General features: G+C 57.0%; 1 protein-coding gene across 1 annotated transcript in view; it reads right to left on the reverse strand.

Annotated features, from left to right (window-relative positions):
* LOC125714354 (disheveled-associated activator of morphogenesis 1-like) overlaps window positions 1–19,805 on the reverse strand; it is a 49,085-nt gene extending 29,280 nt beyond the window's left edge. The window contains 3 exon segments of the mRNA XM_048984880.1: window positions 336–425; window positions 4,949–5,194; window positions 19,586–19,805. Of these exon segments, the coding sequence (XP_048840837.1) occupies window positions 336–425; window positions 4,949–5,134 (276 nt within the window). The 5' untranslated portion in view covers window positions 5,135–5,194; window positions 19,586–19,805.
* Window positions 19,806–26,564: the final 6,759 nt, after the last annotated feature.

A 26,564-nucleotide genomic window follows, 5' to 3' on the forward strand; every position in this document is an offset into this window, starting at 1 on the left:
ACCTGACGCCCAGGCAGAGTCGTAGAGTCTATTGCCCTGCTCAGGACGCCTGACTCACCCTCCAACTTCTCTGTTCCTAAGGAATTCACACCCCTGGAATCTCAGTACAAATCCCATTAACTCTTTCACTGGGGTGTGTGGGGGCTGGGTGTAGGATAACAGAGATGTCGTCTTGCTTAAAAAGTTTTAGGGAGCGTCTGGAGCTCAGGCAGCTGTGCCTCTCTCCTGCACTGGGTCCATCCACCCCCCCCCACCCCCGATGCAAAGGACAGGACATCCTCCACAAACTCGCCGGTGCCGCACCCCCCCCTCCCAGTGGCAAGAAACACACTCACCTTCTTCTTGCTGCAGTATATCTGCCACTTCTTCTCCGTGGGGAGGGCAAACATGGCCTCCCTGTGCTTCTCTGTGAGGTCCAGCTCATCCTGCGAGGTGGGAGGGACACGAAAGAAAGAAAAATATCTTTGGGGGGAGGATCCAGCTGGCCCTGTTGGATGGAGCACAGCGATTACCCAGAAAATACAGTGACATTTTTTGATTGTTTTGTGACTAAATGTCTACATGACTGCTGCCACACAGCCTAAAGGATTTCCACATCACTCTGACCCACATCCACATCACTCTGGCCCACATCACCCTGTTGGTGTGGCTATAGTGAATCTCACTGCTCAATCGACGGCATGAATCTTTTCCATTGCCCTCCGTGAAGCCGACCTCGCAGCTCCACAATGCCGCTCAACACACACTTACGTACAACTTAAGGCGGATGAAAAAAATGAAATAATTTGGCTTAATTAATTCTCTCCCAGTGGACCAATCACACGCAAGTCAAACAGCAGGGATAAATTTTGTACCCGGTAAGAAATTCAAAGACAAACATCTCGCTCCCCATTCCTTCATTATGGCCACCAGATCCCAGCTCACCGTCACTTCGGGAATTTGAGGAACGTCTTTGTCAAGACTCTGGGTGACCTTTAGTACAGCTTTTTCACTACAGCTGTGCCATACTGGTGCCGGTGCTGACTGAGAGCCGCTTCTCCAGTGGTACCGTGACACGACCTGAGAACCGGCTCCTATTTCCACCAGTTAAAAACAACAGGAATAACACAGGGCGATTCCACAAATGATGGCCGTGTAACTTAAGTTAGCATTAGTAAAAACATTCTCTTTATGAAACATCACCTAGCTACATTACAAAGCATTACTAACTAATATTTTTAACTAAATATTTGCTGCATTTTTGCAGTGACAGAAGATGGGAATCAACCATTGTTTGTGCATAACCACAAACCAGCCTTCGGTGCAACATGATAGTTCCGGAAATTTTCAATTTCTGGTAGCACACGACATGATTTAATAGACATAAATGTGCAAAACGAAGTCGGTGACCAACTGGGACTGGCAGAGGAGCAAAGTGCCGCCCTGCATCTGGGGCTGCAGAGGAGCAAAGTGCCGCCCTGCATCTGGGGCTGCAGAGGAGCAAAGTGCCGCCCTGCATCTGGGGCTGCAGAGGAGCAAAGTGCCGCCCTGCATCTGGGGCTGCAGAGGAGCAAAGTGCCGCCCTGCATCTGGGGCTGCAGAGGAGCAAAGTGCCGCCCTGCATCTGGGGCTGCAGAGGAGCAAAGTGCCGCCCTGCATCTGGGGCTGCAGAGGAGCAAAGTGCCGCCCTGCATCTGGGGCTGCAGAGCACAACATCAGCCGAAGGGAAAGACTCACTAGATAGTCAGCTACACAGATGCCAGCCAGAAGTCCAAGAGACCCACCATCCATCCATCCATCCATCCAAGTGTCTATCCTGGGCAGGACTCTGGACTCTGGACTCTGGAGGGTACTGGAGACTGTGTCATACAGCACATGGCATAAGGCTGGGATTCATTCTGTACAGGACTACAGTCCATCACAGGCTCCATACTGTATGAGCATAACACACTCGCCAATTACTGTAATGGCTATAACATGTTATTACAGGAGCAGGTTCTCCTGTTCGGGCTTCATACTGTAGGTGACACCTGTGTGGAGCTTCGCTTTAACGCCCCTGCAAGCCAGCAGAAATCACCTCCCCCATCCCAGCAAGAATCGTCTACCCCATCCCAGTATCCCACTTTCTCATTCATTTATGACTTATTTCCTCTCTTTACCCACTAAGGACAGACTCATTTCTACCCATTGCACTGTGACAAATGCCACAGGAAGCAGCACCCGGCTCACTTCCTGTCTGGCCGATTTTCCAGCACTCTGCTTCCTGTCTGTCGATGGGTGCACTGAGAGATAACCTGTACGGGGGGAACACCTATTGCCAAATGCCAAGGCAGCTCACCAGCTTTAGGGCCGTGGTTGCCAGAGCCACTGGAGGTGAGCCCCACCTTCTGGGGTCAGAACTTTAAGGGGCCCCAACTTTCTGAACAGCAGCATGGCTGTGATGCTCTGAGACAGAGGAACACATGTAGTGCTGAACAGGGACGGATTATGGGTTGTGTGGGCCCCTGGACAAAACGTCCCCCCCACCACCACCACCACCACCACAATTCAAGGGCCCTTGGCAGCCAAACGCCCTCCCTATAGGGTCAGGGGCCCTTGTAGGCAGAGGATCAAAGAATGTAGGCCCTCTAAAATAGACAAACGAAAATACATTGTTGATAAGCGTTGCAAATTGTTTTGGGCTAGGGGCCCCACGGGCCCCCTGCACACCAAGGGCCCCTGGGCAGCGGCCCCGCTGGCCCGGTCTGTAATCCGTCCCTGGTGCTGAAGGTGGGGGGGTGGGGGGGTGTGACAATGCACTCTGCATGTCAGCCAGCAGAGTTAGCATGCATGGAACTACAGTGAATGACACAGAACTGACCGGGGTTTAGACTTTAATGTTCACAGGAGACGTGTCCATTCAGCTTGGCAGCGAACCCCTAAGGAACTTTGTTAAAAAAAAATGAGTTTGTAGGAGCTGCCAGGGAACTACTGAGCTGCTGAGGCAGGCGAGCCCCGGGCCGGCCTCTGATCTGCAGTCGAGGCAGGGGGGCTCGGGGTCGGCCTCTGATCTGAAGTCGAGGCAGGGGGGTTCGGGGTCGGCCTCTGATCTGCAGCCGAGGCAGGTGAGCTCGGGGCCGGCCTCTGATCTGCAGTTGAGGCAGGGGGGCTCGGGGCCGGCCTCTGATCTGCAGCCGAGGCAGGTGAGCTCGGGGCCGGCCTCTGATCTGCAGTCGAGGCAGGGGGGCTCGGGGCCGGCCTCTGATCTGAAGTCGAGGCAGGGGGGTTCGGGGTCGGCCTCTGATCTGCAGTCGAGGCAGGGGGGCTCGGGGCCGGCCTCTGATCTGCAGTCGAGGCAGGGGGGTTCGGGGCCGGCCTCTGATCTGAAGTCGAGGCAGGGGGGTTCGGGGTCGGCCTCTGATCTGCAGTCGAGGCAGGGGGGCTCAGGGCCGGCCTCTGATCTGCAGCCGAGGCAGGTGAGCTCGGGGCCGGCCTCTGATCTGCAGTCGAGGCAGGGGGGTTCGGGGTCGGCCTCTGATCTGAAGTCGAGGCAGGGGGGCTCGGGGCCGGCCTCTGATCTGCAGCCGAGGCAGGGGGGCTCGGGGTCGGCCTCTGATCTGAAGTCGAGGCAGGGGGGTTCGGGGTCGGCCTCTGATCTGCAGTCGAGGCAGGGGGGTTCGGGGTCGGCCTCTGATCTGAAGTCGAGGCAGGGGGGCTCGGAGCCATAAAGTGAAGGAGCCCCAGGTTCCCAGCAGAACCAGCATGAGCAGGAAGAGGCATTATGGGAATGCAAGAAGAAAAATTCCTCACACAGCAACTGGAGAAACTGCCCTGCGGCTCTGCCCCGGGTCTTCACCCGCACCGGTAGGACAGGACATCATCCAGCACCACCCAACTCTGCCAACAGCAGCTCGCAAACTCACAATCAACTGGGACAGAACTGACAAGCCAAGAAGAACTGGTTCAGAGTCAATTTTAGCACCAGAACCAAACTGGTTTGATCCGTTGCTAATTTTATCTAGTTCAAACAGTCTGAAATTAAGCAGAAATTAGGCAGAATGAAGAACTGGACCAGCAGTGTTATCAAAGCAAACCTAAATTCTCACATCTCACTGACCTCCCTGGTCTGCCTGTACAGCCCATTCCTGACCCTCTGCTCTTCGCAGAGAAACAGCAGCTCTCAGCTCCACAGCTCATTTCAGTGTTGACTAACAAGCACAGCAACACAGCAATCTGGCACCACGAAGTCTGCAGCTAAGCAGTGAGTTCAGGCAACAGCAAGATGGCCAGTTAAATAGCTTTCACCAGATTTAAGGCCCTAGTGTGGTATAAAAGGGCTTCCATAACAGACCCAGAGCTCTGTAGCAATCTGCACACGAGCACGGTCTCTGCCCTCATTGAGTCCCGCATCCGACGTGGAAAAGCAGATCTTTAATGGAGAATATGGCAGCAGGAGAGAGGCCAGGCTAGAGAGGAGCCACACTGGAGGGAGGCCATACCAGTGAGGAGTCACAGTGGTTGGGGGTTAAGGGCCTTGGGGCGCCCAGGGAGCTGGGGGTTAAGGGCCTTGGGGCGCCCAGGGAGCTGGGGGTTAAGGGCCTTGGGGCGCCCAGGGAGCTGGGGATTAAGGGCCTTGGGGCGCCCAGGGAGCTGGGGGTTAAGGGCCTTGGGGCGCCCAGGGAGCTGGGGGTTAAGAGCCTTGGGGTGCCCAGGGAGCTGAGGGTTAAGGGCCTTGGGGCACCCTGGGAGCTGGGGATTAAGGGCCTTGGGGCACCCTGGGAGCTGGGGGTTAAGGGCCTTGCTCATGGAGCCGCAGACATGCTGAGGCTGGGTTTGAACCAGCAACCTTCTGATTACAGGCACACAGGCTTAGCCCACTGTGCCTCCAACCACAGAGGTAGGTCATCAAATGAGAAACATCCCAGATAAACACCAAGCGAATGATTGTCAGGCCAGACAGCCCCCCCACCCCCACCTCCCAGCGACGTACCACCAGCTCGGAGAACATGCCGTCGAGCTCCTCCTCACTGGGCGGCAGGGGCAGGGCAGGCTCCAGCACCTGCAGTGCCGAGTCGCTGTCCTGCCGCAGCCGGTAGGTGATCTCCGGGTGGTCATGGTTCTGGAAGCAGCAAAAGATGAAGGAGAAGCCCCGGGTGGCACGCTTGCGGGGGGCCATGGCCTTTGGGGGGCGCCGCCACTGCCACCGCCTCGGCTACTGGTGTCAAACTACAGTTCCCTGGGGAGGGGAGAGAGGAGCAGAGGTGGGTCAGAGTGGGGGGCCAGGCATGCTGATCGGGGCCTAAAGCTCAGTGCACAGCATCACAAAGTGCGACCTACAATCATGCCAACTGGCTAAGAGCTGAGGAGGTTAACTCTCCCTACGAGGTCAAGGATAGGAGTCTCATACATTTGCAGTTAACACTGTGCCATGCAGTTTGCTGGGAAACCAAGTACCAGCCAGGACCTTAACTGCAGCAGACAAAACACTAACATTCAAATTTGATTAAAATACACGCAATATAGGAAAGGACTAAGGCACTGGGAGCAGGAACCAAAACCACGAGAGACAGGGGGTACAAAAGCAGAGAGGATGGGCACTGGACCCTCAGACAGCAACATAAAAGACAGGATTGGGGGGGAGAGCAATGATTCCAGTGTCCGAAGCTCAAGTTAGACACCAAGAAACGTCAGACTTAATGACACAACTGGGTGCAACATATATATGATCCAAAGTGAGAGGAGGACGGAGACAGCAGGACGTTCAAGGGGACAAATGAAAGGGACAGGCGGCTGGGGGCCGGTGAATCACGGCTCTCCAGAAAGGCAGCACAGAGCCACAGGTCAACGGCCACCTTTCTGTGCCTAAAGGTGCTCAATAGCAAGCTAATGGTCAGAAGATTGATCTTCAAGAGACACAGCAGTCAGCAAAGAGGGACGGTATGCAAGCAGCCCGAGGGAGGAGTCCTGCATCAGCAGGGGGGGCGGACCCCGGCGGACCCCTCCGATCCCACGCCTCTGACACCATGGGGCCGGACCCCTCCGATCCCACGCCTCTGACACCATGGGGCCGGACCCCTCCGATCCCACGCCTCTGACACCATGGGGACGCCCCTTGCTGCTCCTGCCAAGCAGCCTTACTTTCTTCCTTGCTCCCTGGTCAAACTCTTTACTCCTCCTTCACATGTCATGCTCTGCAGCCCCCCCCCCCCCCCCCCCCCCCCCACCCCCCCCCGATCACATGGTCAGACATCCTGAGCTCTTTTTTCACGGTTGTGATGCTGAAGCATGTTGGCTGCGATCGTACCTCTTACAGACCACGACGCTAAGGATCCTGCAGTGACGCAAGATGATCATGCCTTAAAAATCATGCTGACAGCGGTTTGTTCCCCAGGTAAAAGATCCCCCACTGATACAGGGGCTGAAGGGTGTCCAGCGTTTCAGGGACTCAGCCAGCAAACCAAAACACTGATCAGAATGAGGCAAAAGAGCCTAGCAGCCAGTGTGCTCCTGGGGAGGCAGCAGCATGGAGCACAGGGCGCGGAGCACAGGGCGCGGAGCACAGGGCGCGGAGCACAGGGCGCGGAGCACAGAGTACGGAGCACAGAGTGCGGAGCACAGGGCGCGGAGCACAGGGCGCGGAGCACAGAGTACGGAGCACAGAGTGCGGAGCACAGGGCGCGGAGCACAGGGCACGGAGCACAGGGCACGGAGCACAGGGCACGGAGCACGGACACAGGCCGTCTGTTCTACAGCATGACCTCCCTGGCACAGGCGAGAAATTCCCAGCTGCTCGTCTAAGACGGGTCTCACCCCACTCCTACATCTGTTAGTCACTGCTGCCTCACAAAGAAAGGAACCAAGCCAGAATGTTCTGCTCCCCACCCGACCCCCTTAACCAGCTCTCCCCTCTCTCTGTGAGCAGAGCAGCCACCTCACTCAAGGCAGCCAAGTATCGGCTTCTCGGGGCACTTCTGTGATGTCCCAGTCACATTACTCATGTCATTTACTTATAAATGCTAATAAAGGGGTCCAGACTCCCCCCCCCCAGCCAAAACTCTCTGCCAAGCAGGGGAGCCTTCATTGTGTCTTTGGCCACTTGGGTTGTTGTGGTACGTTGGTGGGGGTCCAACTCTCCGTGTATGACCAGCGAGCAGCAGGATCCCCCAGCCAGGCTCTATGCTCTTCCTGAACACCGTTGGGTCCTCAGCCGCTGTGCTCCCTGGGGCTCCCTAGGGTGTGACAGCAGCAGCAGGGCTCGCTGCTCGTCCGAACAAAAAGCATTAGTCTTTAGAGGAGAATAAAGGCAGGAAGGGCTCAGACAGGAATCATAAAAGGCCGTGGATGGGAACAGAAGGCACAGGCAGACAGGCATGGGAATCATATCCGTAACTCCATGTCAGGCTCTCAGGAATCTAACCTTCATCAGCTTCTGTGCATGAATGACCTCAGTGGAGCTGCACCCTTACTGAGGCTCGTTATTTTGGGCTTGAATTATGACCACGTGGATGCTCCGCCCACGGTCCCGGGCACTCACACCGCCCACTGCCGCCTAAGACCGATTATGACCACGCGGATGCTCCGCCCACAGTCCCGGGCACTCACACCACCCAGTGCCGCCTAAGACCGATTATGACCACGCGGATGCTCCGCCCACGGACCCGGGCACTTACACCACCCAGTGCCGCCTAAGACCGATTATGACCACGCGGATGCTCCGCCCACGGACCCGGGCACTCACACCATCCACTGCCGCCTAAGACCGATTATGACCACGCGGATGCTCCGCCCACGGACCCGGGCACTCACACCATCCACTGCCGCCTAAGACCGATTATGACCACGCGGATGCTCCGCCCACGGACCCGGGCACTTACACCACCCAGTGCCGCCTAAGACCGATTATGACCACGCGGATGCTCCGCCCACAGTCCCGGGCACTCACACCGCCCACTGCCGCCTAAGACCGATTATGACCACGCGGATGCTCCGCCCACAGTCCCGGGCACTCACACCGCCCACTGCCGCCTAAGACCGATTATGACCACGCGGATGCTCCGCCCACGGACCCGGGCACTCACACCATCCACTGCCGCCTAAGACTGATTATGACCACGCGGATGCTCCGCCCACAGTCCCGGGCACTCACACCACCCAGTGCCGCCTAAGACCAATTATGACCACGCGGATGCTCCGCCCACAGTCCCGGGCACTCACACCGCCCACTGCCGCCTAAGACCGATTATGACCACGCGGATGCTCCGCCCACAGTCCCGGGCACTCACACCGCCCACTGCCGCCTAAGGCCGATCATGACCACGCGGATGCTCCGCCCACGGTCCCGGGACACTCACACCGCCCACTGCCGCCTAAGACTGATCATGACCACGCGGATGCTCCGCCCACAGTCCCGGGCACTCACACTACCTGCCCCAGCCTCAAGCTGACCTTCAGAACTCCTCTGAAGGCTCATTTTCAGCCAGCTCTACTTCTTGAGCTTTATAATGCCATTATAATGGGGTTGACTAACAGAGACCCAACGACAACTTCAAGCCCAAACCCACAGGGGAAAACTGCTCTGGTCCTTCCAGCATGTGAATGACATGATGGCTCAGGATGCTGCCCTCTGTGTCGCCCCAGAACTCAAACACATGTCCTCTTATATGTGGCATTTAAATGCCAGCAGTAAGTCACTGATTAAATAGCACCATTCCTCCTCAGTGCATCTGGGACTAAGGAATAGCTCAACCTTTCCTGGTTGGTGAGAGATCCACAAGATTTCCCAGCACACTGTCCTATCAGCACACTGGGCTCCATCTGTCCCACCTGGTGGGTATCAAAGAACTTCTACACCAACCAATGAAGATAAAAGAGGAGTCTGCAGTCAGTCCCAAGGGCTTCAGGTGACCATATAACAAGTTACTCACCTCCCCATCTACACAGGTCACGAAATCTAAGCCCCTAACACCCATTGAAACAGCACCTGGCCCCCCACCCTTACGGCGCCTTCTGGTGTCACATTACAAAAAGCTTGTTGCGCGAACCGCATAACAAAAGTTAAAATCGAGATGCCACCGTGCTTTCAGCGCGCCTCACGTGACTGTGACGTCTGTCCTGTTGGGTTAGGGAATCCATTCCGATAATCGTCAGAACCATTCTCAGGGTCAGCACTCCACACAACGTTTGACCCAAACAGATCATCCAACACCTGTCGTGTCGGGGGCTTGCAGTAATAAATACCTGGAAATACTCCACTCTTACAGTACACATGATGCAAAATAACCCAGCGCCTTATTGCGTTTTATGAAGGGCAGACACACATCGAAATCCCCGTTAACGTGGACGTCTCTTGGAACTGAGCAGACACATAGCCAGAGGTCTGTGTTACATACACGGCCTTAGACTCCTGATAATTAGCGTAATTAATTCATTAATTATTAATGGCCAATTAATCACTCCCAGCAATTAACACAGCAGCTCTTTCAAAATGAGACAATTCCCATTTTCTCCCATGAAGGGCTCCGATGCTCGGTGTTACTCACTGAAAGCTAATATGATAACAGGACAGCATGAAAGCCTGTGAAAATGCATCTAAATCACACCTACCTGCTCAGTGAGGGAGACTCAGCCACTGGAAGCGTGCCGTAGCACACATGGCTATGATTAAGAACAGGAACGCCATGGTGTTATAAATATTATGCAAATCTTGTAAATGATTACATGCCCTGATCTTATACAACAGCCGTCACATAAACAAACTGAGAGGGATGTTTGGTCCACGGAGCCAAAGGCTTGTGTAGCTGAACGCATGAGAACCTGCTTGTCAGAAATAGCTCAATTTCACTCCACGGAGCAGGCGACCCTGAGAAAAGGGGCACAGTGTGTCACAGTCAGTCAACACAGCAACGCTTTGCAAGAGACACAAGACACACATACATACAGATGGGGACTGGGCTCAGTCGGCTGGCTCAGGCAGCGTCCAGCCCCCCCACAGCAGCTGGGCCTTTGCTCAAGGGCACAACTGTGATACGATTACGCTTCCACATATGGGATTTGAACCCACAACCTTCTGCACACGGGCTCAGATTCCTATTACACTAAGCTAGACAACAGCCATAAAGCCTTCTTCCAGAGCAGTTCTGTTTAAGAGTCTCTATCTGCCGTTGTGGGACTTGAACTGGCAACCTACCTGTGATGTAAATCACTAATCTAACTTGTAATGCATGCCAGTTTTGCCGAAGAAGAGATAGACAGACACAATGGAACCAGGGAGAGCAGATGAATCCCAGCCTGCGGGAGGCAATGTGAGTCACAGAAGAAACCCCCCTCCTCCATCAGGACCACCGTGTGTCAGTAACAACACCCCCTCCCCACACACACACACACACACACACACACACACACACACACACAAAGAGGAGAAGCCCTCCCCCAACAATGACACCCCATCCGCGCTGCTGACTCAGTACAGACATCCTGACCTCAGGCTGCTGCTTTATGTTTTGTCTGCAGATGTTCCTGAAGATTCTGCCCCCATGGGAGGAAATTCATCAGAAGTTTACTGGTGGTGCATCATGCTGACTCAGGCAAAGGCCACTGTGCCCTGCATCTGGCCGCAGCTCGACTGCAGCACAGGCCCACGGGCCGCAGACAAACCCCAACCCAAAGCTGGGCCAAAGTTAATAACAACCCCAGACTAAGAACAGGTTATATCACAGGATGCAGAGGCACTCAGCATTTACTCCAGAGCTCCTCTCCTGAGCATCAGTGTTTAAAAAGACACAAACGGCAGTAACTCCGCTGATAAATGGGTGAGAGGTGTATATATATCAGCCGACTGCAGGAGCAAAGAGAGACCCCCAGGGGGCGGCGGGGAGAACAGAGCCCACACTCAGAGCTAAAGCGCACGACAATGTGCACAGTTACCTACGAGTACCTGCTACTGCTGTGGAGGAGTGTAATAAAGAGACCTGACCGGGTCATGGGTGGGGGTGGGTGAGCAGGGGATTGTCAGCCTCCCCGGATCTAAGGGAAAATCTGCACGCCCTGGATGCCGCCCCAAACACACGCCGTGGGTAGAGCAGGTTGGGGTTCAGGGCGGCCTGGATGCTGCCCCTAACACACGCCGTGGGTAGAGCAGGTTGGGGTTCAGGGCGCCCTGGATGCTGCCCCAAACACACGCCGTGGGTAGAGCAGGTTGGGGTTCAGGGCGCCCTGGATGCTGCCCCAAACACACGCCGTAGGTAGAGCAGGTTGGGGTTCAGGGCGCCCTGGATGCCGCCCCAAACACATGCTGTGGGTAGAGCAGGTTGGGGTTCAGGGCGCCCTGGATGCCGCCCCTAACACACGCCATGGGTAGAGCAGGTTGGGGTTCAGGGCGCCCTGGATGCTGCCCCAAACACATGCTGTGGCAAACAGCTGGTAGCCAAAGGCTCCTCTCTGTCAATGGCGACAGGACATTTGAGTTACCTTCGCGTGCAACTGGAGCATCGATATCATTTGGTAGGAAAACCGGGGCTAAGGACCAAGGCTAGCTTGGGGAAAAAGGTACATCACATGCACTGTGTGTAACCAGCCATGGCCAGAACTCGAAGCCCGTGTGGCTGAGCAGGGACTGGCCAGAAGCTCCCTGGAATTGAGACAGAACTTCGTCATCACTGGAGAGCAGCAGACAGTGCTTGTCTGCTCACCTTATCTGAAGCACTATCACACAGTCTGCAAAAGGACAACAATGTAAAAAATACACTACAGGAAAAGTATAGCTAGTCTGTGTGCTTGTGAGGAATTTGCATCATAATGATGATTCTCACAACCTCTGTTTGCTGCAGCGGATTGAACAGTGTCCATCACCTGAGAAGCATCAACTGCTCGCTGCTGAAACAGCACCGTGTCAAGAAACAGGCTTTCATTTGTGGACATGTTTAACGAAGCTGTCAGGGAGACAAGCCTTACTTAAACACAGCTCAGCTGTTTGGGGGGGGGGGCAGTGCTGTCACCCCCTTGCTGGAGGACTGGGGGGGGGGCAGTGCTGTCGCACTACATGAACAGGGTTTCCAGGCTCACCGAGTCCTCTGATGTGTTTCCAGGTGCTCTGATCCATCCCACAATACAAACAGGGACACGACAGTCTTCAATATGTATATGGTGTATATAGACTGTATATGGTGTATATAGACTGTATATAGTGTATATAGACTGTATATGGTGTATATAGACTGTATATGGTGTATATAGACTGTATATGGTGTATATAGTGTATATAGACTGTATATGGTGTATATAGACTGTATATGGTGTATATAGACTGTATATGGTGTATATAGACTGTATATGGTGTATATAGACTGTATATGGTGTATATAGTGTATATAGACTGTATATGGTGTATATAGACTGTATATGGTGTATATAGTGTATATAGACTGTATATGGTGTATATAGACTGTATATGGTGTATATAGACTGTATATGGTGTATATAGACTGTATATGGTAAAAACAGGATTCATCACCTCAAACATTTTCGTACCTCCACCTGTGTTGTTGTAGCACCCTGCTTATTATTTTTTTGGTTGAAGTCTTTTCTACACATCCATCCATACAGTGTGCCTGGAATGTTGGTTTTATGCACAAATGGCAAATAAAAATCTCGTATCATCCATCCATCCATCCATCCACCCATCCATCCTTCCTCTATTTGCTCACCACAGACAGAATCATCTTATTTGTTTGTGAAAGAAAAAAACAGAAACTCCTCTAAACTAAACATTTACACAAATACAGATAATTAATTGTGGTTAAACGCCAATAGTTGTCATTTACCCCCCCCCACCCCCACCATCACAAGTTTACTATAAAAATAATGATTCTTGGGATACCTACAAAAAAAATGAAATATCACGACCATAATGTCTAACGCATATGTGAAGGCAGTGAAGCACTATAATCGGCAGTAAGGCCCCCGCTGCCCTGATTCAGTCCCAGCAGCCCTGGCTGCTATTCCACTCCCCCCCCCGAATCCATACCCTGCATCATGAGCAGAGCTCTCCGCAAAGCCCCCCCCCCAAATGAGGACAGGGGTGATAGCAGCATCCCCCCCCCCAGAGTAACAGGCTGCTTGGATCGCAGGCTGCTCAGTCACCTGATATGATGCCTCGTCGCTCGACACGTCACCGCAGCCGCCCACGCCGACCGGATGCAACCGTCATTGATTTCTGTGGAAGGACGTGTGTGGGGCAGGTGGGGGGGGTGGGGGTTGGACACGCCACCGGGAATCCCTCACTATGCTGATGTTGCCATGGCAATGCAGCCTTCTTGCAGCATACATGGTCAAAGACGCACTCAGTCACTCCAAGCTACACCTTCCACAGACAAGGAACACATTGGGCAAAGGACACAGCAGGTCAGGGTGCGGCCCATTGAAAATGCTGCAGAATCCCCGTGACGGTCAGACACTAAAGAGGCCAACAAACACCTGGAACCACAAAGAGGGGTGTGATGGTCAGAGAGAGAGTGAGCAGGGGGGGGGAGCAGGGGGTGGCAGCTCATCGTGAGCAGGGTGTCACATGAGCTTGAGAGCAAAACAAAAATCAAAGAGCAAATCTACATACTACACATAATAACAATAGAATGGTATCATACCCAAAGAAATTTGATATTGCTTTGTATAATTTTACATAAAGAAAACTAAATCCTTCTGTGTGGGGGCGTGTCTGTGCAGGGCCCGTGTGCGGCTCCACAGGGCTGGGGGGTGTCTGTGCGGGGCCCGTGTGCGGCTCCTCGGGGCTGGGGGGTGTCTGTGCGGGGCCCGTGTGCGGCTCCTCGGGGCTGGGGGGTGTCTGTGCGGGGCCCGTGTGCGGCTCCTCGGGGCTGGGGGGTGTCTGTGCGGGGCCTGTGTGCGGCTCCACAGGGCTGGGGGGTGTCTGTGTGGGGCCCGTGTGCGGCTCCACAGGGCTGGGGGGTGTCTGTGCAGGGCCCGTGTGCGGCTCCACAGGGCTGGGGGGTGTCTGTGCGGGGCCCGTGTGCGGCTCCACAGGGCTGGGGGGTGTCTGTGCGGGGCCCGTGTGCGGCTCCACAGAGCTGGGGGGTGTCTGTGCGGGGCCCGTGTGCGGCTCCTCGGGGCTGGGGGGTTGTCTGTGCGGGGCCCGTGTGCGGCTCCACAGAGCTGGGGGGTGTCTGTGCGGGGCCCGTGTGCGGCTCCACAGAGCTGGGGGGTGTCTGTGCGGGGCCCGTGTGCGGCTCCACAGGGCTGGGGGGTGTCTGTGCGGGGCCCGTGTGCGGCTCCTCGGGGCTGGGGGGTGTCTGTGTGGGGCCCGTGTGCGGCTCCTCGGGGCTGGGGGCGTGTCTGTGTGGGGCCCGTGTGCGGCTCCACAGAGCTGGGGGGTGTCTGTGCGGGGCCCGTGTGCGGCTCCTCGGGGCTGGGGGCGTGTCTGTGTGGGGCCCGTGTGCGGCTCCTCGGGGCTGGGGGGGTGTCTGTGTGGGGCCCGTGTGCGGCTCCACAGAGCTGGGGGGTGTCTGTGCGGGGCCCGTGTGCGGCTCCTCGGGGCTGGGGGGTGTCTGTGTGGGGCCCGTGTGCGGCTCCTCGGGGCTGGGGGGTGTCTGTGTGGGGCCCGTGTGCGGCTCCACAGAGCTGGGGGGTGTCTGTGTGGGGCCCGTGTGCGGCTCCACAGAGCTGGGGGGTGTCTGTGTGGGGCCCGTGTGCGGCTCCTCGGGGCTGGGGGGTGTCTGTGTGGGGCCCGTGTGCGGCTCCACAGAGCTGGGGGGTGTCTGTGTGGGGCCCGTGTGCGGCTCCTCGGGGCTGGGGGCGTGTCTGTGTGGGGCCCGTGTGCGGCTCCTCGGGGCTGGGGGGTGTCTGTGTGGGGCCCGTGTGCGGCTCCTCGGGGCTGGGGGGTGTCTGTGTGGGGCCCGTGTGCGGCTCCTCGGGGCTGGGGGCGTGTCTGTGTGGGGCCCGTGTGCGGCTCCTCGGGGCTGGGGGGTGTCTGTGTGGGGCCCGTGTGCGGCTCCTCGGGGCTGGGGGTGTGTCTGTGCGGGGCCCGTGTGCGGCTCCTCGGGGCTGGGGGCGTGTCTCTGTGGGGCCCGTGTGCGGCTCCTCGGGGCTGGGGGCGTGTCTGTGTGGGGCCCGTGTGCGGCTCCTCGGGGCTGGGGGGTGTCTGTGCGGGGCCCGTGTGCGGCTCCTCGGGGCTGGGGGGTGTCTGTGCGGGGCCCGTGTGCGGCTCCTCGGGGCTGGGGGGTGTCTGTGTGGGGCCCGTGTGCGGCTCCACAGGGCTGGGGGGTGTCTGTGTGGGGCCCGTGTGCGGCTCCACAGAGCTGGGGGGTGTCTGTGTGGGGCCCGTGTGCGGCTCCACAGGGCTGGGGGGTGTCTGTGCAGGGCCCGTGTGCGGCTCCACAGGGCTGGGGGTGTCTGTGTGGGGCCCGTGTGCGGCTCCACAGGGCTGGGGGGTGTCTGTGTGGGGCCCGTGTGCGGCTCCTCGGGGCTGGGGGGTGTCTGTGTGGGGCCCGTGTGCGGCTCCACAGGGCTGGGGGTGTCTGTGTGGGGCCCGTGTGCGGCTCCACAGGGCTGGGGGGTGTCTGTGTGGGGCCCGTGTGCGGCTCCACAGGGCTGGGGGGTGTCTGTGTGGGGCCCGTGTGCGGCTCCTCGGGGCTGGGGGGTGTCTGTGTGGGGCCCGTGTGCGGCTCCACAGGGCTGGGGGGTGTCTGTGCGGGGCCCGTGTGCGGCTCCACAGGGCTGGGGGGTGTCTGTGTGGGGCCCGTGTGCGGCTCCTCGGGGCTGGGGGGTGTCTGTGTGGGGCCCGTGTGCGGCTCCACAGGACTGGGGGGTGTCTGTGCAGGGCCCGTGTGCGGCTCCACAGGGCTGGGGGTGTCTGTGTGGGGCCCGTGTGCGGCTCCACAGGGCTGGGGGGTGTCTGTGCGGGGCCCGTGTGCGGCTCCACAGGGCTGGGGGGTGTCTGTGTGGGGCCCGTGTGCGGCTCCACAGGGCTGGGGGGTGTCTGTGTGGGGCCCGTGTGCGGCTCCTCGGGGCTGGGGGGGTGTCTGTGCGGGGCCCGTGTGCGGCTCCACAGGGCTGGGGGTGTCTGTGTGGGGCCCGTGTGCGGCTCCTCGGGGCTGGGGGGGTGTCTGTGCGGGGCCCGTGTGCGGCTCTACAGGGCTGGGGGGGTTGTCTGTGCGGGGCCCGTGTGCGGCTCCACAGGGCTGGGGGGTTGTCTGTGCGGGGCCCGTGTGCGGCTCCTCGGGGCTGGGGGGGTGTCTGTGCGGGGCCCGTGTGCGGCTCCTCGGGGCTGGGGGGTGTCTGTGCGGGGCCTGTGTGCGGCTCCACAGGGCTGGGGGGTGTCTGTGTGGGGCCCGTGTGCGGCTCCACAGGGCTGGGGGGTGTCTGTGCAGGGCCCGTGTGCGGCTCCACAGGGCTGGGGGGGTGTCTGTGCGGGGCCCGTGTGCGGCTCCACAGGGCTGGGGGGTGTCTGTGCGGGGCCCGTGTGCGGCTCCACAGAGCTGGGGGGTGTCTGTGCGGGGCCCGTGTGCGGCTCCTCGGGGCTGGGGGGTTGTCTGTGCGGGGCCCGTGTGCGGCTCCACAGAGCTGGGGGGTGTCTGTGCGGGGCCCGTGTGCGGCTCCACAGAGCTGGGGGGTGTCTGTGCGGGGCCCGTGTGCGGCTCCACAGGGCTGGGGGGTGTCTGTGCGGGGCCCGTGTGCGGCTCCTCGGGGCTGGGGGGTGTCTGTGTGGGGCCCGTGTGCGGCTCCTCGGGGCTGGGGGCGTGTCTGTGTGGGGCCCGTGTGCGGCTCCACAGAGCTGGGGGGTGTCTGTGCGGGGCCCGTGTGCGGCTCCTCGGGGCTGGGGGCGTGTCTGTGTGGGGCCCGTGTGCGGCTCCTCGGGGCTGGGGGGGTGTCTGTGTGGGGCCCGTGTGCGGCTCCACAGAGCTGGGGGGTGTCTGTGCGGGGCCCGTGTGCGGCTCCTCGGGGCTGGGGGGTGTCTGTGTGGGGCCCGTGTGCGGCTCCTCGGGGCTGGGGGGTGTCTGTGTGGGGCCCGTGTGCGGCTCCACAGAGCTGGGGGGTGTCTGTGTGGGGCCCGTGTGCGGCTCCACAGAGCTGGGGGGTGTCTGTGTGGGGCCCGTGTGCGGCTCCTCGGGGCTGGGGGGTGTCTGTGTGGGGCCCGTGTGCGGCTCCACAGAGCTGGGGGGTGTCTGTGTGGGGCCCGTGTGCGGCTCCTCGGGGCTGGGGGCGTGTCTGTGTGGGGCCCGTGTGCGGCTCCTCGGGGCTGGGGGGTGTCTGTGTGGGGCCCGTGTGCGGCTCCTCGGGGCTGGGGGGTGTCTGTGTGGGGCCCGTGTGCGGCTCCTCGGGGCTGGGGGCGTGTCTGTGTGGGGCCCGTGTGCGGCTCCTCGGGGCTGGGGGGTGTCTGTGTGGGGCCCGTGTGCGGCTCCTCGGGGCTGGGGGTGTGTCTGTGCGGGGCCCGTGTGCGGCTCCTCGGGGCTGGGGGCGTGTCTCTGTGGGGCCCGTGTGCGGCTCCTCGGGGCTGGGGGCGTGTCTGTGTGGGGCCCGTGTGCGGCTCCTCGGGGCTGGGGGGTGTCTGTGCGGGGCCCGTGTGCGGCTCCTCGGGGCTGGGGGGTGTCTGTGCGGGGCCCGTGTGCGGCTCCTCGGGGCTGGGGGGTGTCTGTGTGGGGCCCGTGTGCGGCTCCACAGGGCTGGGGGGTGTCTGTGTGGGGCCCGTGTGCGGCTCCACAGAGCTGGGGGGTGTCTGTGTGGGGCCCGTGTGCGGCTCCACAGGGCTGGGGGGTGTCTGTGCAGGGCCCGTGTGCGGCTCCACAGGGCTGGGGGTGTCTGTGTGGGGCCCGTGTGCGGCTCCACAGGGCTGGGGGGTGTCTGTGTGGGGCCCGTGTGCGGCTCCTCGGGGCTGGGGGGTGTCTGTGTGGGGCCCGTGTGCGGCTCCACAGGGCTGGGGGTGTCTGTGTGGGGCCCGTGTGCGGCTCCACAGGGCTGGGGGGGTGTCTGTGTGGGGCCCGTGTGCGGCTCCACAGGGCTGGGGGGTGTCTGTGTGGGGCCCGTGTGCGGCTCCTCGGGGCTGGGGGGTGTCTGTGTGGGGCCCGTGTGCGGCTCCACAGGGCTGGGGGGTGTCTGTGCGGGGCCCGTGTGCGGCTCCACAGGGCTGGGGGGTGTCTGTGTGGGGCCCGTGTGCGGCTCCTCGGGGCTGGGGGGTGTCTGTGTGGGGCCCGTGTGCGGCTCCACAGGACTGGGGGGTGTCTGTGCAGGGCCCGTGTGCGGCTCCACAGGGCTGGGGGTGTCTGTGTGGGGCCCGTGTGCGGCTCCACAGGGCTGGGGGGTGTCTGTGCGGGGCCCGTGTGCGGCTCCACAGGGCTGGGGGGTGTCTGTGTGGGGCCCGTGTGCGGCTCCACAGGGCTGGGGGGTGTCTGTGTGGGGCCCGTGTGCGGCTCCTCGGGGCTGGGGGGGTGTCTGTGCGGGGCCCGTGTGCGGCTCCACAGGGCTGGGGGTGTCTGTGTGGGGCCCGTGTGCGGCTCCTCGGGGCTGGGGGGGTGTCTGTGCGGGGCCCGTGTGCGGCTCTACAGGGCTGGGGGGGTTGTCTGTGCGGGGCCCGTGTGCGGCTCCACAGGGCTGGGGGGTTGTCTGTGCGGGGCCCGTGTGCGGCTCCTCGGGGCTGGGGGGGTGTCTGTGCGGGGCCCGTGTGCGGCTCTACAGGGCTGGGGGGTGTGTCTGTGCGGGGCCCGTGTGCGGCTCTACAGGGCTGGGGGGTGTGTCTGTGCGGGGCCCGTGTGCGGCTCTACAGGGCTGGGGGGGTGTCTGTGCGGGGCCCGTGTGCGGCTCCTCGGGGCTGGGGGGTGTCTGTGTGGGGCCCGTGTCCGGCTCCTCGGGGCTGGGGGGTGTCTGTGCGGGGCCCGTGTGCGGCTCCTCGGGGCTGGGGGGTGTCTGTGCGGGGCCCGTGTCCGGCTCCTCGGGGTTGGGTGTGGAGTCTGCAAGTTCTCCTCTTCTCTACCATATTTATGTTCTTTGAAGCTCTGCTTTGACAGCAGTGGGTTCTGGGGGGATCTCTCTCCATGTCAATACGGTAAATAGAATTGAATGGGAATGAACCGAGAGATGGGGGGGAGACAGAGAGAGAGATTGTGTATTTGTACGTGTGTGTTTCTATTTCGGATGTCCTTATCTTCACTGCCTCTACACAGAACTAAACGCAGTCATTTCATTCACAGTTATCTCCCACACACACACACACACACATACACACACAGATTCCCAGCACTGCACCGCAGAGGCTCGGCACAGATCCCTCCTACAGAAACACGCACGGATCTGTGCAGCGCGTTATCCTACGCAGACATTCCTCCTGCGTCAGGCAGCGATACCGGTGCCCCCCACCCCTACCCCAAGCCCCCCGTCTCGTGTGCAGCCCTCCTGAGTCCCACAGATGCTGCCAGGGGACGGACAGAGAGGCTCCCGCACGCAGCTTGGCTGTGTACCACTGACACCGGGGTACACAGCATAAGCAGCACGTCGCTCACCTGCCACTGCAAAGACCCCCCCCCTCCCCCACCCAGCCAGAACGCTGACAGACCCCTCGGGGCAAACCGACAGATGCCTGAATGATAAACACCATCCTGCTATTGGAGGGGGGGGGCAGGGCAGCCAGTACCTTGTCAGCAGTGGTGGAGCAGCGGACCTTCTGCCAGCAGCCCGGCTTAGCAGCAGTACCTCTCCAGGAAAGCGTACATGCTCCTCTTCCTCTCCAGCTTGTTTCGGAGCACCACTCCAGCTCCAGCGCCCCCCTTCCTCTTCCCGGATTCCTCTCTCGCAAGCTCTCTCCACCGCGCCAGTGCTCAGGGAAATCGCATGGATCGCTCCGCTGCAAGCCTGTCTGCTGGCTCTCAACCACACCCACTCTGTGAGGCAACAGTCTCATTGGACAGAGCCCAGATCAAGCCACACCCCTCCAGCTGCAACTCCTCCTCCTCATCTGCTTGTGTGTTTAAGGTCGATTCAGAAGGAATGGGGAGAAAGGGTATTTTTTTGGCACAACCCTAAAATTGACTTATCAACCTTAGAAAACGTAATAAGAACAGCTTCTGCATCAGGATTTCTGAATGGCAGGGAAGCCGACCCAGACATCAACCTCTGGAAATACTCTAAATACTCTTAGTTATTTAGGTACCAGCCATGGGCTCAACACAGGAGCCACGCAACAAACAATGTTCTCCTTTCATTGTCTCTCTTCATACAAATAAAAGCAGCACTGTCATAAAACACTATTAGCTTAGCGACATTTCCCGGATGGTCTGCTGTGTTACGTAAGCAGGCAGCAGGCGGAAAACAGCCTAAAACCCGACCCCCCCCCCCCCCCCCCCCGGAAAATCTCCTTCCTCATTACCATCCTCTTCCCACAATTAACACAGACTTCAAAGCAGACAAGTTCAAAGCAGAATGGCAGCTTTCAGAGCTGGACTCATGTTTTTATTTGAAAAAAAATCACAGAGGACAGCAGTGGCACATGACAAGGTCACTTCCTGTTTTTATGGCCTTTTTAACCTTTTTACTTTAGAGAAACAACATTCAGTTCAGATGTGTCAGTTTGTGGGCCAGGAGCAAACAAGCCTAGAGTCACACAGACACAGACAAACACAGTAATATCTATCATGCATCATTCCTCAAAGGTGTTGTGTGTCCTACATTTCCTGCCCAGAATAACAGCACTCTACCCTGACGATCACACTTATGGCATTTTTCCAGGCCACATGACTTGGGTCACATGACTTCCTTGTGGCAGTGGTGGGGCAACCTGTGTGAAACGCACCCATTCATGTGCAACCAATTGCAGTTTAGATACTGCAGGAAAGCATCAATGAGCCGCAGTGTTCCTGCTACAGCTGACTGGGAGGGGCACTTCCCAAGGAGGGCCGTGTGCTCGCCGCCAAGGGCAAGGTGCAGCCACTGTGTCAGAGAGCAAGATCGCCACCCAGCGGTGTCCTCGGGGCACTGACATGATGGCCACCCAGCGGTGTCCTCGGGGCACTGACACAATGGCCACCCAGCGGTGTCCTCGGGGCACTGACACGATGGCCACCCAGCGGTGTCCTTGGGGCACTGACACGATGGCCACCCAGCGGTGTCCTTGGGGCACTGACACGATGGCCACCCAGCGGTGTCCTCGGGGCACTGACACGATGGCCACCCAGCGGTGTCCTCGGGGCACTGACACGATCGCTCTTTATCGCTGATTATTGTGCCACTTAGTCAATGCTTTCAAACAAATATAACAACTTTGTCATTTAATATGGCTGCATATCTCACTGGGGCAATGCAGGCGAGGCACGTCACTCAAGGGAATACCAGCAGGACACTGGCATCCTCTCAGCCCTTCAAGGGGCAACTTATGGTTAAGGGGTCTGTGTCGTTAAGCACTGTGCCCCCCAGGCACTCTGCAAGCTGGGCCCCCCGCCCTGCGAGAGAGAGGCTTTAATGCACAGCAAAGAGTCAGAGTACCAGGGACAAGACGCCACCCTCTAGCTGGGCTGCTTAAAAATATTAGAGGGGTCAGAAATTACCGATTCACAAAGCTGCTGCCCGCAATGGGACCTCATAATGCTGGGAATAATGAATAATCCCCTGCTGTCCCCCGAGGTCACAGCATCACCACACAGCAGAAGGGGCAGCAGACCCTCACTTTGCAGACCGGTGTCCGTTTCGCTGTCAGTTGATGATGGTAAACGTCCCCCTTATCAGCCCCCTTCACACGTGTACAGGAAAGGGGAAAGTGATTAGTTGTCATTATTTATACACCACAGCACATAGTAGCCAGTAATTAAGTGTGTCCTCTGCGTTTAACCCACATGTGACATCGAGGCATAGCAGGGGGCAGCTAATTTAGCGCCCAGGGAGCAGTGCTTGGGGGCGGTACCTTGCTCAGGGTACCTCAGTGGTACTTTGGTGATCGGGGATTTGAACCAGCAACCTTTCAATTACAAGTTAACGATTAGGCCACCACTGTCACCATGTTTATTGAGTATGATGTCGTCTCTCTTCACAACGCAGCCGCTAATGAACTGATTACAGATCGAATGCACTCTGTACATAAATAAAGACGTGAGTACAGGCATAGCAATGTTTTTAAAGACACTCACTGGTATTTACTGACTCCCCAGTCGCTATGCACCGTGACCTCGAGTGTCACGGAAGTGACTCCCCATGGAAGGCCTTGGATTACACACGCGGAGGGTCCGACACCTCTCAGCTGGCCAAGGAAGCTTCCAAATAATTATATTCATTGTTAAAATATAAATTCATTTAATTCAATTTAATTATAATTAACTGTGAAACTCACATATGCACAGTTATAAGAACGGAATCAGTCCATCAGTCTATCAATTATTAAAAGGGTTGCGGGCTGTTGATTTGGTACCAGGCAAACCTCCCATCGGGCAGCTAGAACCTCAAGGTGGAACGTCAGCCCTCAGCCCATGTGGGACCCAGACATGGCAAACACAAGCGAGGAGAAGCTCAATAGCCCTCTAGTACAGGCGAACATACAAACAACAGTGAAGCATGGCATCAGCTAAGCAAATAACACAAACAGAATCCGTCAACGTTCTGTCTCTGAACTGCATACCACATACAAATATTTGTAGGATCTTGTTTCAACCTGAGCAGCTATTAGTTGTTCCTCCTGGTTAAAAAAAAAAAAACAGGAATCCAAAAACACTGACTGCATGCAAAAGGTCAACGATTATGTTCCACAGTAGCACTAGATGTGCCCAATTCACAAACTTCAGTGTAAGTAGAAATGTTATACGAAACACTATTAGGAAGACATCTACCTCCAAAACAGGTTCAAAATTAGCAGAAAATAACATTAAAACATTTCTCCCTTTTCCTTCTGGTCGGACACATAAGAGACGAGTGCAATCAGGCGTGAATATTCAAATACGATGTAAACAGCTTAAATTAGTGAGATTGGATGTTGTGTAAATTCATGGGTGCGAAAAAAAAATAATTACAGCGGTCAGTGGTTAGAATTAGGATTTATAAACACCACGCTATAGTATTCTTAATCATCACCGTAACATTTTGTAAAAATGCGTATAGTACCCGTACGGACGTACGGGTTAATGAGACGGAAACGTTTGTCGCCCCATCAGCTATCGGATACCGGGGGGGACACACGGCATTTAGCGTCTCTAAACAGGCAGCGCGGTCCAAAACGGTCACGTGACCAAAGCGACGGGCGCCGCAGTGCCACCGAAACGGCGACATGACAGTAAAAAATAAATACAGGTGTCCAGAGATAAAACATTTCCTGGAGAGCCGCACGCTAGGGGAAGGGGCCGCGGCACAGAGAGCCTGCAACTTAGCGTGGTAATTTGCCCTGTGGCGGTGAGGAACCGGTTCCTGTTCGGCACCCGGACGACAAAACAGGGGCCGCGTCATTCCCTTCTAATTTACACCGGGGTGACTGTCGGCGTATCGTGCCTGCATCCTGTAACGGAGCCATTCTGGACAGTCATTTCAAAGAAAAATTAGATTTAGAAAAGCGTCTGAACACCACTGCCAACTAAGAACTATGTTATTATAATATAATAATATAAACTTAATTACATCAGGAGAAAATCAATCCCAACTGCTGAAGAACACCAGCCCAAATGCCAAAAAAATCAACAATAAATTTTTTTGGAAGCATCCAGAATGAATAGCAAACCTAATATCTCCTGCTTAATTTCATTCTTTCTTAACCTTAAACAAAACAAGCAAATCTTTCAATAAAAACTGCACCTGTTTCCCGAAAACAATGAATAACTGTGGCTCAGAACGATGTCATTATGTAAAGATGACATTATATCAAGCCTTCAGCTAAAACATGTCGTGTGCTTTACCTTGCATGATTCACTCAGTGGACACTTTAATTAAGCATGTCAGCCGCATGGAGCAGATTCTGAAGGTTATTTAAGGCCACTGGTGGGGGCAAAGCAGAGCAGCCCTCACCCCAGAGCCCCCTCGATCTGTGGCTCCAGACCCACCAAGGACATGAGGACTCTCCACACACCATGGCTCCTCTTTACCAGACTGCGGTTGTGAAGAGCACCACTGCATACAGTGTCACTGCATACAGTGTCACTGCGTCCGTGCTGCTGCTGACCAAGGCAGAGCTCTAATGCGGCCGAGGGACCCCAGCCGGGAATGCAGCCCCCTGCTCCCCCACGCCAAAGGCATGGCTTCCTGAGGATCACTGGAGGTTCCACATCACCAGAGCCTTTATAAAAGAGCAGGAAGAGGAGAGATCAGCTAGGCGCCAGCTGCTCAGATCTCAGCATCTTTTCGGGATTCGGGGCACTGTAACCCAAGCTGCTGAGTAGAAGCTGGAGATCTACAATCTCATACATCCCTGAGGTCTCCACTTAAAGCTGAGGAGAAGCCAGACTGGAAGGTTCCTGTATGGAACATGGAACAGCACAGAAATTGGACAGGAGGCCATTCTGGCACCATCTTAGCTTCACAGAGACAGAAAAAAGTTGGAACATCGTGACCATATTTTAATCTCAGTGTAAATTCTTGGACAAAGTGCCTTGTAATATACACACTTGTGCTCCCAATGATAAGGACACACACATGCAGTCCACACAGACTGCATGTATGCAGAGCGGCACCCGGACACACCGACCCACAGAACCTTCGCTTTCACTACCGTCACTCAGGAGTCACCATCACAGCTGAGTTCACTCCATGCCCCATGGAGAAAGGAAGCACTTCTCTCTCTGCCAGATTTGACTGTTAGACTTTATCATCCCCCTGAACGAATTCTGCACAGCCTGCTGATCCTCACGAAGCTGCGAAGCTGGCAAATATCACACTGTAGCAGAAACGCTGCATCACAGAACCTCCACAAGAACAAGATGAACCATAAGCTACTACCAGGATCCAATTACTCTACCTCTGACGGGAGGGAACGTGGACCAAACCTCCGGTGGGAGGGAACGGAGGCCCAACCTCCGACGGGAGGGAATGTACCTATTTAGATAGGTACGTGTGTGTATGTCTGCCTGTCTGCCTCTCAGAGGAGGGCATGATGGGATATGCAAAAAGAAACATTCGAGTGTAGCTGTACTGCGGCCCAATTGGACACAGCAGAGCAGCTGAGGCAGCGGCTCTTTCGAGGCTCATCACCACGGGGGAGTAGACCAGTGCCCTGGGTGTGGAGCAGCCTTTTGTGATTTCTGTTCATTTGTGATGCTAATTTATGCATCATGTGTGCTGCCCCCACACCTTACCATGCTAATCTTTGGCTAATGTGGCTTTCGGCAGTCATTGTCACGTTAATGTTAGCCCATTATGCTCCTGTCCCATCCAGAGAATCGGCCTGCTTTAGAGGAACATCCTTCAAAGGAAAAGGACCAGAACTTCACCACAGACACGGCAAGGAGCAATTAAAGCATAATTATGCTGAAGTGGCATCAGAACTGACAGGAGACCTAGCAAACGTCAGTTGCCTCATATCTCCATTAAGCGATGACATGACCCTTCCCCTGAATGGTGTTGCCCCCCCTCCTTGGTGAGTGAGTCTGGATCTCTGAGCGGGATGGTACCTACAGCCCCCACCTGTACGGTCAGGCCACACTGCCTGCCACCAAAGACCTTCATAAAAGCATGTGAGGCCATGATGATATGCACACAATGAAAAGGTGGGTCCTAGGCACCAAAAAGCGAACCCCCCCCCCCCCCCCCCCCCCGGCACAGGAGAGCCACATCGCACAGCAGCTGGGGGCTCCGGGGGGATCGGGTCTGCCACCGGCACAGACGGGATGAGATCGCCACAGTATCAGCAAGAGGGCAACCTGGAGGAGCAGAACCTTCATCAAGTGCCGTGACTCAGAACTTCAAAGAGGCAAAGATTTATTAACCTACTGGTTATAGCTCAACTTAAGGTAACCAAACATCTTTCCTGCAATACTTTTTTAAAGCGCGGTATTTACTTGAGCACAGCTTGTATATTTTCAAACAAAATCAACAACAGCCAACAACAACCACCTCCACCACCTCCTCTTCCACCTCCCCCTGGGTGCTCCTGCCTGTGTTTACTGGGATGAGCTCCAAGCTCCCCACAGCTCTACAACGGATAAGCTGTTTTGGAGGATGGATGGATGGATGGATGTATAACGCAATTTTATGCAATCGGTTTCTGATGGTGAGTCACAGGCAGCCAGAGTGACAACAACGAGCAATGCAAGTCTCCCTCACACACACACACGCACACGCACACAAAGAGCGTCTTTAGAACCAGCAGCTCACCTAAATGGCACATTTGAGACTGCCCGTTCTCGCCGAGTAATTCCCGTGTAAACAGGTTCAGTGAGTTTGCGGCAGAATGAATGGGATTAAAATCAGACGCCCTCCACAGCACTGAAGGTACCGTTTGACTAAAGCTCTGATAAGAAGCCATAACTGGTGACACCAGCGCTTGTGAGGAAAATGAGACGCATAAGGGTGACGCCGTCGGAGATGAGGACACTTTACAAGATCAGGCCCTCCAGGAAAAGCCCGTTTCCGGAAGGAAGGGAAGCCTGAGGGCTGAGAGCCGAGCCCTGCGATCCGCAGGTGTGAAATACGACCCACCGCAGCAGACATGACGG

This window comes from Brienomyrus brachyistius, chromosome 19, assembly GCF_023856365.1.
Source record: "Brienomyrus brachyistius isolate T26 chromosome 19, BBRACH_0.4, whole genome shotgun sequence".
Taxonomy (NCBI): domain Eukaryota; kingdom Metazoa; phylum Chordata; class Actinopteri; order Osteoglossiformes; family Mormyridae; genus Brienomyrus; species Brienomyrus brachyistius.